Source organism: Ochotona curzoniae, unplaced genomic scaffold (genome assembly GCF_017591425.1).
Source record: "Ochotona curzoniae isolate NIBS_2020 unplaced genomic scaffold, NIBS_Ocur_1.0 contig_2456, whole genome shotgun sequence".
Classification (NCBI taxonomy): Eukaryota; Metazoa; Chordata; class Mammalia; order Lagomorpha; family Ochotonidae; genus Ochotona; species Ochotona curzoniae.
In genome coordinates this window covers 126,986-137,712 of record NW_024465463.1, presented here as the reverse complement: position 1 = coordinate 137,712, position 10,727 = coordinate 126,986, and the positions used below count along the sequence as shown (strand labels likewise).

Below are 10,727 nucleotides of genomic sequence, written 5' to 3'. Positions count from 1 at the left end.
CCCTTTTGCAGGCTTGCCAAGGAAAGACCCTCTCTGAAGGTGTCCAGACGACGGGAACCCCAGCTATCGGGACTGGAAGGCCTGGAGTCTCTGCAGTTCCCTGTGTGTGATCACCCATGGGCTAGAAATGACAAACAGAATGGGCTCTGGCACTCACCCTGCATCCAGCTTCCCCTGGTGGTGACAGCAGTGAGGGGAGGGCTCTGGCAGGGGGTGCTGCAGCCTGAGGGTGGATCCCAAGCTGCCCACACTGCTTCATGCAGTCAACCATGTTTGTGTGTGTGGCTGCTGAAGGCAGCCTTACTCCTGGGATGCCACCATTGCAGTCAAGGTCTGGGACTGGCCCGTCAGCAAGCAGAACTCTTGTCCTTAGCCAAACCTCACTCCGGCAAGTGGGAAACTGCTTGTCGTCTCTGTGATGTTTCAAGAATGCCATATCAGTGGGCAGTGTTGGTGCAGGGGCTCATAAAACAATTCATAGAAAACAGAATTTGAGGATAAGCGTAGGGGCTGACACTGAGGTGTAGTGGGTTAAGCCTGCATTCTGTGTGGGCACTGATACCCCACTTTTTTTTTTGAAAGATTTATTTATTTTTATCGGAAAGTCAGATATACAGAGAGGAGGAGAGACAGAGAGGAAGATCTTCCGTCCGATCATTCAGTCCCCAAATGACCGCAATGGCCGGTGCTGCGCTGATCCAAAGCCAGGAAACAGGAACCTCTTCCGGGTCTCCCACGAGGGTGCAGGGTCCCAAGGCTTTGGGCCGTCCTCGACTGCTTTCCCAGGCCACAAGCAGGGAGCTGGATGGGAAGCAGTCTAGATTAGAACTGGCATATGGGATCCCAGCATGCGTAAGGTGAGGCTTTTAGCTGCTAGGCTATCGTGCCAGGCCTTCCATGAGCTTTTTGAAATCTCTTTCTAGATTAAGCTTCTGGGGCTGGCTTCTCTCCCCGCCGAGCCTAATTCTCTGATTGTTGTTGGTGTCAGCGCAGCACCCCTTGCCTTACAAAGCCCTTTCCTGGAGAAGCCCATGTCAAGCTGAAAGAACCCCAAGTTGAAGATGTGTGGGCTGCACCTGCTTCACCAACAGCGGTGTGTGTCACGGCCCCTTGTGATGGAGGGGCTGCCCAGCACTTCCGGGGGAGCTGGACCGTGTGCTGCTGGGCTGGGAAAAGTTGCATTCAGCATGTGTAAGGCCATATTTATGGCAGTGTGTGCCCACAGACCATGAGTGAAGCATTGTGACATTGGGGAATGACATGGCATTGCATCTCATGACTGAGTAACCCACAGTGTTTTGCTGATGCTACCTGCTGTCTCTTCTTTTCTAAAAGATGATTTGTTTGAAAGGCAGAGTTATGCACATCTGTTGGCTTGCTTTCCAAATGGCTATAAGCGCTAGGGCTGAGGCAAGCTGAAGCCAGGAGCCTGGAACTCCATCTGGGTCTCCCATGCGGATGGCAGGGGCCCAGGCACTTAGGTCATCCTGTGCTGCTTTCCCAGATGCGTCAGCAAGGAGCTAGGTCAGAAGTGGAACAGCCGGGACTTGAACCGGTGGCCACATGGGATGCTGGCATCGCAGGTAGTGGCTTAACCCCCTATGCCACAACTCTGGCCCTGCACTGTTGGTGTGAACGTGGACGGGCGCATGGTTTGTTACAGGTAAAGCTGCTGTGGCCATCCGTGTATGGACCTCAGTGTGGAAGCCCGAGGCTGCACTGCTCTAGGCTCAGAGTCTCAGAGTGCAGCCCCGAGCCCAGGGGCATCTCTGCCTTACCAGCAGCCCTGTTGGCTACAGCACTCCGTGTTGCCTCAACAGGGTGGCTCCACACCCTGGCCAACATGGGCTGTCCCCACAGCCTTTTTATCTGGGCCAGGCTGGCGGCTGCACTTGGCTGATGTCAGCAAGTGTCTGGCCTGTGCTGCTGGGCCACTTGAAGGTCCCTCACCTTGTGGGAAAAGGCTTGCTCAGGGCTTTGGTCCATTTTTTTTTTTATCGGCTGGCTTATTTTTCATTCTTCTTTCTTATGTCTTATTCTCTTATTTATTTGAAAGTCAAAGCTACAAAGAAAGAAAGGGCGAGACATACAAGGGAGACGGCTCTTCTGTCACTCTCCAGATGGCTGCAGTACCTGGAGCTAGAGCCAGGAGCCTCTATGGGTCTGCCACGTGAAGCCAGGGGCCCGAGAAAGCTGTCCTCTGCTGCTTTCCCAGGTGCATTAGTAGGGAATTGGATGGGAAATGGAGCAACTGGGACTCGAACCAGTGCCTGTAGGCAGTGCCAGCGCTGCAGGCAAAGTGCCCAAGAGAGCTCACGAAGCTCTCTTGGGAAGCCCAGTGCCTGGGCCACAGAGCCAGGCATCGCAGAGCTGCCCTCAAGCCAGGTCTGTGTGCCTCCCCACCTGCTCTCTGGGTGAGGCGACAGCGGCTGTGTCGGCCATGGCTTCCTGCAGCGGGTTGCTTAGTTAGGCAGAACCCCCAACAGGTTGGCCTGGTCTGGCTTCTCCGGGGGTCAGAGCCTGATGAGGGGGCCTGGTGCACCTGACCTTGGCCGTGAGGGGCAAGGACATGGAGGCAGCTACTAGGGTATGGTGTGAGGGGGTGCAGCGTGTGTTTGGGGCAAGCCAGGACATTGAGGGGCAATGGTTTGAGCTGCTGTTCAGCTCCAGAGGAGCCAGCAGTGTCCGGAGGCTGCGCCCAGGCCTGGAGCCTGGTCTGGGCTGAATAAACTCGGGAGGAATCTCCTGACTCGGGCTTTTTCAACCATTAAGTGTCTGTGACACCTCCCGGTGCCTCCCAGGAGGGATGGGCCCTATGAGTGCCAGAGCCGGCCCAGTGGGGCAAGAGCCCATGGGAACCATGAGAATCCTCTTGGGGGCTCCTGAGCTGTTGTGTCCAGGGGAATATTTGGCGGGCAGCTGGATCACGCTGTGCCTGAATTCCTTTCTTGCTATTTCTGAACGCCTTCTTCTCAGGCCGCCTCCTCCTGTCTGCATGCTGCCTTTCCCTTGCCCCACTCACTTGCTGCCTCCTGCATACATTCAGCACAAGTTCAGTCTCCTGTGGGCCCAGCCCCTGGGCTGGGTGATACTTGAAATGACTCAACTCCAGTGTCTGCCTGGGTGGTGGTGGCGGTGAGGGGAGAGCTCTCGGTCCAATGGGGGAAACAGAATATGTAAACAAACTACTGTGATGCAATCTTTGGCTTTCCTGGGATCTTCCCGCCCCACCTCTGGCCCTGGTGGTAGAAGCTGGGGGGTGATGGTGATGTGTGTGGGGTCAGGGCCCTCTGCAGGGAGCCTTGAGGCCTGTACAGACAGGGAGTGGGGCGGGTGCGTGCTGGGAGAGGCGACAGAGTGCTGGGCGGGTGTGAGACGATTCAGGCAGGTTGGGCGGCAGGTGCACAGGCGCCACCGTGGTGTCCACATGGGAGGATCTGGGGCCTGGAATGCTGTAGGAAGGATTTCTGTTACTGTTTTTCCCCCCAGGATGTCTCTGCTCCAGGGTGAGGGCAGGGAGGAGTTCCCGGAAACAGCGGTGGTGTGTTGAGAGGGCATGGGGAACGGTGGGAGGCTCAGGGAAGGGGAAGCCATGAGCATGCTGGGGAGGGGGCAGGTGGGAGGGGCTGTCCCCTAGAGGCTGGGGCGGGGGATGGGGCTGGTAGAGGATCTGGGGTCTACCCCACACACCCAGTAGGAGGGCACAGGGCCAAGCCCAGGGAGCTCGTTGGTTCCTTTGTGGGGTTGCACATCTGTCCAGGGTGGGCAGCTGCAGGCCCAAGGCAGTAGGGAGAAAAGCAGAAACTGCAGGAGCAAGCCCAGGTCAGCCCAGGGCTGACAGGGCCAGGGGGCAGGCCTGGGAGAGGCAGGGAAGATCTGGCAGAGCCAGCTGAGGCCTCAGACATGGGGCGAGCTGGGTGCTGGAGACAGTAGCGAGATCTGCCTGGCAGCAGCTTGGGGCATGGTGTGAGCATCTGGTCTGCCCACCATAGCAGCTGGAAATGGTCTGACCTAAGCCTTGACTGCAAGAGTGGGGACAGAGCCCTGGATGGGTATGGATCCCATACCGTGTGTGTGTGTGTGTGTGTGTGTGTGTGTGTGTGTGTGTGTCTGACGGGGGGGGGCGGGCATGGTGCTCACGCTCTCTCCCTCTCCTGCAGATGACGTGGGCTGTGTGGTACCCAGTGAGTGCCTGCGGGCCTGCGGAGCTGAGATTGGCTGCTCCAACATTGCCTACCCCAAGCTGGTGATGGAGCTGATGCCCGTAGGTGAGGTGGAGGTGGGGTGGAGCAGGGCAAGGGGCTGGGTCTCAGGCCCCACGAGGGTCTTAAGAGGCCAGAGTGCAGCCTAGAGGGATACAGAGGGTCGGAGGAGTGGGGGGGGGGGGTGGGGGCTGGCCAGGACAATCCACGGAGGCTTCCCGGCAGAAGACTCCTGGTTACCCTGCAGAGCCTTCAGTGCTGTTAGCATCATTCCCACTGTAAAGATGGGGAAACTGAGACCTGCCAGGCACAAGGGTGCTTCCAAAGTGCGTGTGGGTCAAAAATCCAGGCAGAGATGAGAAGTTCACAGAAAATGCGTGCTATGAGAAATCCATGAATGAATTAAAAAAAAAAAAACCCATTTATTTATTTTTGCTTGAAAGGTAGAGTCCCAGGGAGAGAGGGACAGAGACAGACGGAGTGAGAGAGAGAAAGGGAGGTAGAGACACAGGGAGGGTGAGGAGGGAGGGAGAGAGATTTTGCATCTGCTGGTTTACTCGCCAAATGGCTGCAATGGCCAGAGCCGGGCTAATCTGAAGTCAGGATTAGCCTAGGTGAAGAGCTCCAAGCACTTGGGCTACCTTCTCCTGCCCTCCCAGGTGCATCGACAGGGAGCTGGCTGGGAAGCGGAGCAGCAGGGACTCGAATCAGAGCGCCTGTATGGCATGCTGGCCCCTGTGCATGGGTTAACAGCAGGTTTTGCCCCATGATGCATTTGCCTTTGAATTCCATTTCCCTGCACATGCTCAGAAGTTACTTGCTGAGCTGGCAAGCTGAGCGCTGAGCTCGGTGCTTCTGCTCGCTCAGCCTGCCCTACACCGCACCCTTACCCCGGGGGGTGGGGCACTTTTTCTTCTCTCATGCCTCCCGGGTCCCAGGCTTTCTAAGTCCCAGCTGCTTTCCAAGTCAGGCTCTCTGACTGAGGTTCCAGGGCCACACTGAGACCGAGACCCCAGGCACCTGCTAGGGGGCCCCCCGTGTGCATGGTCCTATCTGCCTTCTCCATGGAGCCCTGCCTGCTGTGCCTCTCCCACCCCACTCGTATAATGCAACAGCAAGTGGCGGGAAATTCCGAGACTAGGCTGGGACATGCTGGAGGCAGGCACGCATGCTCCCTGCTTAGGTTTGGGATAACCGTGGAGAGGTCGGCGCCCCAAACCTTGCTCGCCTCCCCGCCCACCCCCAGAGCTCAGGCCTTCAGGGTCTGCTGCTGCAAGCCTTACCTCTCTGAGCCCACCAGTCACCCAGGCAGTGTCCTGGATTTGCTCTCAGGACAGCAGGGCATGGCAGGCAGAGAGTCCGGGCCAGGCCAGGGTCCCAGCCAGTCCCCGCCCGCCCGCAGGTCTGCGTGGGCTCATGATCGCCGTGATGATGGCTGCACTCATGTCCTCCCTGACGTCCATCTTCAACAGCAGCAGCACGCTGTTCACCATGGACATCTGGAGGCGGCTGCGGCCCCGTGCCAGTGAGCGCGAGCTGCTCCTGGTGGGACGGTACGGGGTGGGCTCTGAGGGATGCGGAGGAGTTGGTTGGAGAGTCCCATGTGTCCCACCTCCCATGTAGCTCCTGTGACCTCATCATCTGGGGGATCCCCCTGAAGTGGGGGAGCAGCCCTGCCTTCCCCAGCCACAGGGCTCCCTAGAGAGGGGCACCCCACACCCCTGCTGAGCCTCAGAGGAGCCCCAAACTGGCATCCCATGCCCCTCTGAGCCTCAGAGGAGCCCCAAGCTGGCACCTATACCCCTGCTGGACCTCAGAGGAGCCCCAAGCTGGCACCTATGCCCCTGCTGAGCCTCAGAGGAGCCCCAAGCTGGCATCTATACCCCTGCTGGACCTCAGAGGAGCCCCAAGCTGGCACCTATGCCCCTGCTGGGCCTCAGAGGAGCCCCAAGCTGGCACCTATGCCCCTGCTGAGCCTCAGAGGAGCCCCAAGCCGGCATCCCACACCCATGCTGAGCCTTTCTTTGCTCCTAGCTGTTTGTCCTCCACTTCTTGATTTTCCAGGATTGTCCACATGTCACCTCCCCCAGGAAGTCCTCTCTGATGCCCTCCACCAAGGCATAAGCCCTTTTCTTTCTTCCTGTGTGATCCTGGGGGGGTCATTACCAGGTCTGCCTTTGCATCACAGAAAGACAGGGGCTGTTTCTGGGACCATCCCTCCCCTCCCCGTCTGAAGGGGACTGGATCTCTGGGCGCATGCCCGCGTCTCCTGGGCCCTGTCTCCCTCAGAGCCTCGTGGCCTTCCCTGTGCCAGCAGAGGGACCTGGCCTCTCTCTGGAGCTGACTTGGCTACCGTCGCAGCCTGCAGTGGCCGGGAGCCCAGGGTGCCCATCCTTGGGGTGGGGTCGGCCAGGAGCTGCAGGCGGTTGTTCTGGGGATGTAAAACAGCAGGGCCTCTGTCAGACGGGCCGTGTTGGGACCTGCCAGGCGGCCGTGAGGGTGAGCTCATCCCAAACAGGAGCCTCCTGCCTCCCCACATGGCCACGTGGCCTGTGCCCTTAGCTCCTTGACTGTTTCCTCCTTTTGGTCCTCCTGCTCTGCGGGCCGCCCCGTGGCCTGTCACTGGCTGTGACCTTTCCTCCATGGCCAGGGCCCTCTCTGCTCCTGCATCCTGGGGTGCCCTGGGTGTCTGTCCCCTGGCTGTCCACTCTGGCCTGGGACATGGCGGCTCCAGCACCTGTCCCATGGCCTTCCTGTGCCCTGCCTGTGATTCTTTGCTCACGCTCCTAATCCACCCTCACGTTTGTTTCACGTTTGTTTCATGTTTGTTTCCCTGACCTTTCTTTCCACCTGTTAGCCAAGTTGAGTCAGTTGTCCAGCTCAGGCCCTGTGGGGCAGGGGAGGGGGCTGTGTGGCCCAGGCAAGGTAGCCCACCCTCTCTGGGCCTGACTTTCTTAGCTGCCTGTTTAGCAGAATGGGGAAGTTCCACTGCCAGGCATCAGACTGGGCAATACTGGGGTTGGGGAACTGAACCACAAACCAGATTCCCCCGCCCTGGGCATCCCTGCACCTTCAACCTGTGAGCATGGCTGCAACCAAGGGAGACAAAACAGGGATCTGATCCCTAGGTTGGTATGGACTTGGGAAGGGTATTCAGTGCCCAGGCTTGGAAGTCACCATGGCAACCCTGGGTGGGAGGTGGTCAGAGGCCAGGACCCTGTCCCGGGCTGTGCTTGGAGCCCTGGGGGCTCCAGAGGATGTAGAGACGGGGTGTTGCAGGGTGGGGCAGGCCGGGTGCTAATGGAGGCTCTCCAGTGGCTTTGAAGAGACAGCGCCCACCTGCTCGCCTGCCAGGCGAAGGGTTAATTAGCCTTAATCAAGGTGTCACCTTTTTCCTCCGCCCTCTGCCTCAGGCTTGGAAAGGCGGGCAGGCAGTGGCAGCGGCAGCAGGTGCTGTGGTGGTGGTGGTGGGACCTGGCCCAGCTGCACGTACAGCCCCTGCTGTCCTGGCATGCGTCCCCGTGGGTCTCACCCACCTTGGGAAGAGGATGAGGACACTCTGCTGACCAGAGGGGGTGGGCAGGAGGGGTGTCTGAGAGCCGGGAGCTGTGCCCACAGGAGTCACAGGATGTGTGGGCGCCTGGGCAGGAGTGTGGGGGCAGTGCTGGGGCTGGCTGGGAGGGACTCAGCTGGCACAGCCAGGCTCAGTGGCCTGGAGGAGGAGGGTCTCATGGTGGCATCCACCTCCGCCCTTGCTGCCCGCAGGCTGGTCATCGTGGCACTCATTGGTCTGAGCGTGGCCTGGATCCCCATCCTGCAGGGCTCCAATGGTGGGCAGCTCTTCATCTACATGCAGTCGGTCACCAGCTCCCTGGCACCCCCTGTGACCGCTGTCTTCCTTTTGGGCATCTTCTGGCAGCGTGCCAATGAGCAGGTGCATGACTCCCACCAGCCAGGCTCCCTCTGTGTGTGTGTGTGTGTCTCCAGCCTGCCTGCCTGCATGTGTGTGTGTGTGTGTGTGTGTCCTGCCAGCCAGGCTCCCTCTGTGTGTGTGTCTCCAGCCAGCCAGGCTCCCCCTGTGTGTGTGTGTGTGTGTGTGTCCTGCCAGCCAGCCTGCCTGCCTGTGTGTGTGTGTGTGTGTCTCCAGCCTGCCTGCCTCTGTGTGTGTGTGTGTGTGTCTCCAGCCTGCCAGGTTCCCCCTGTGTGTGTGTGTGTGTGTGTGTGTGTGTGTCCAGCCAGCCACGCTCCCCCTGTGTGTGTGTGTGTGTGTCTCCAGCCAGGCTCCCTCTGTGTGTGTGTGTGTGTGTGTCCTGCCAGCCAGGCTCCCCCGTGTGTGTGTGTGTGTGTCTCCAGCCTGCCTGCCTGCCTGTGTGTGTGTCTCCAGCCTGCCTGCCTGTGTGTGTGTGTGTGTGTGTCCTGCCAGCCAGGCTCCCTCTGTGTGTGTGTGTCTCCAGCCAGCCACGCTCCCCCTGTGTGTGTGTGTGTGTGTGTCTCCAGCCAGGCTCCCTCTGTGTGTGTGTGTGTGTGTGTCCTGCCAGCCAGGCTCCCCCGTGTGTGTGTGTGTGTGTGTCTCCAGCCTGCCTGCCTGCCTGTGTGTGTGTGTGTGTGTGTGTCCTGCCAGCCAGGCTCCCTCTGTGTGTGTGTGTCTCCAGCCAGCCAGGCTCCCCCTGTGTGTGTGTCTGTGTGTGTCTCCAGCCAGGCTCCCTCTGTGTGTGTGTGTGTGTGTGTGTGTGTGTGTGTCCTGCCAGCCAGGCTCCCTCTGTGTGTGTGTGTCTCCAGCCAGCCACGCTCCCCCTGTGTGTGTGTCTGTGTGTGTCTCCAGCCAGGCTCCCTCTGTGTGTGTGTGTGTGTGTGTGTGTCCTGCCAGCCAGGCTCCCTCTGTGTGTGTGTGTCTCCAGCCAGCCACACTCCCCCTGTGTGTGTGTGTGTGTGTGTGTCTCCAGCCAGCCAGGCTCGCCCTGTGTGTGTGTGTGTCCTGCCAGCCAGCCAGGCTCCCTCTGTGTGTGTGTGTCTCCAGCCAGCCAGGTTCCCCCTGTGTGTGTGTGTGTGTGTGTGTGTGTGTGTGTCTCCAGCCTGCCTGCCTGCGTGTGTGTGTGTGTGTCCTGCCAGCCAGGCTCCCTCTGTGTGTGTGTGTCTCCAGCCAGCCAGGTTCCCCCTGTGTGTGTGTGTGTGTGTGTGTGTGTGTGTGTCCTGCCAGCCAGGCTCCCTCTGTGTGTGTGTGTCTCCAGCCAGCCAGGTTCCCCCTGTGTGTGTGTGTGTGTGTGTGTGTCCTGCCAGCCAGGCTCCCTCTGTGTGTGTATACTTTGGCCTCTCCTCTTGGTCCCCTCCTCCCATGCTCCCTGGAAGTTCCTCCGACCCTGCCTCTCTCCCTCAGGGGGCTTTCTGGGGCCTGCTCGTGGGGCTGGTGCTGGGCGCCACGAGGCTGACTCTGGAGTTCCTGCACCCAGCACCCCCCTGCGGGGAGGCAGACACACGGCCGGCTATCCTGGGCAGCCTGCACTACCTGCACTTGGCTGTGGTCCTCTTCCTTGTCACCGGCGCCATCACAGTGGTCGGGAGCTTGCTGACCCCTCCGCCTCGGCGCCACCAGGTGAGCCTTCCTTGACCCGGGACCCTCTCTCTCCTTGAGCTTCCCCACTGCCCTGCTCTGGCAGCCACCGTGCTTGCATCAACCGCCCCCTGGGGTGTCTGGGTTCATGTCGCCTGCCCTGCCATGGCCCTGTCCCCTCTTCGTTCTCTGCAGATTGAGAACCTCACATGGTGGACCCTGACTCGGGACCTGTCCTTGGGGGTCAAAACAGGTCAGTGGGTAGCCCTGGATGCTGCCCGCGCCTAGCTCCCCACCTGAGGCTGGGGTTGTTGGTTCCATGGGTGAGGGGCGCTGCATCCCCCCTCTGCCCTCCCGTTTCCTGCAGGTGCCGGTCACACGCCACAGAGATACGTTTTCTGGTCCCGCGTCTGCAGCTTCAATGCCATCCTTCTCCTGTGTGTCAACATCTTCTTCTATGCCTACTTTGCCTGAGGCCGTCGGCTGAATCTTCAAGGATCCCCTCCCCCCCCCCCCCCCCCCCCGCTTTTTTCCTTTTGTTGAAGACCCAACAGAGCCCCCAAAGCTAAAGCTAGGGTATGGTGGTGGGAGGGGTGGGGGAAGAACGTGGGATTTCAGAAGCATCACCATCCAAGTCGTGTATGTCTTAACTGGGAAGAAAACGAAGACTCCCAATGGACATTCTTCCACTGCTGTCTCGGCTTTTATTTTGCACGCACAGCCCCTGGTCAGGGCAGGGCTCAGGAAGGAAGGCCAGCCTGGAAGGAGGCAAGACCTCCTAGGGGTATGGAGGCCTCCTGCTCCATCCCACCTGCTCCCGGCAGCCAGGCGAGTGCTGCCTGGGACACCTTCCGGGTACACATCCCAGCAGCGCGGCTGCCCAGGCTGTCTGTCCCCGTCTCCCCTCCCCAGAATCCTGCTGGGTCCTCTGACACCCAGCTCTGGCCCCCAGCTTACCCCGTGGTGTGTGCTGGTTT

At 59.8% G+C, this 10,727-nt stretch overlaps 1 protein-coding gene across 2 annotated transcripts in view; it reads left to right on the top strand.

Annotated features, from left to right (window-relative positions):
• SLC5A10 (solute carrier family 5 member 10) overlaps positions 1-10,304 on the top strand; it is a 45,541-nt gene extending 35,237 nt beyond the window's left edge. Inside the window, exons 10-15 of one of the 2 annotated variants that reach the window (XM_040974490.1) lie at positions 4,161-4,268; positions 5,605-5,755; positions 7,968-8,136; positions 9,577-9,792; positions 9,946-10,003; positions 10,118-10,304. In XM_040974490.1, the coding sequence (XP_040830424.1) occupies positions 4,161-4,268; positions 5,605-5,755; positions 7,968-8,136; positions 9,577-9,792; positions 9,946-10,003; positions 10,118-10,224 (809 nt within the window). In that variant the 3' untranslated portion in view covers positions 10,225-10,304. The remainder of the gene's footprint in view (positions 1-4,160; positions 4,269-5,604; positions 5,756-7,967; positions 8,137-9,576; positions 9,793-9,945; positions 10,004-10,117) is intronic. The other variant, XM_040974491.1, reaches the window with a different exon arrangement.
• Positions 10,305-10,727: the final 423 nt, after the last annotated feature.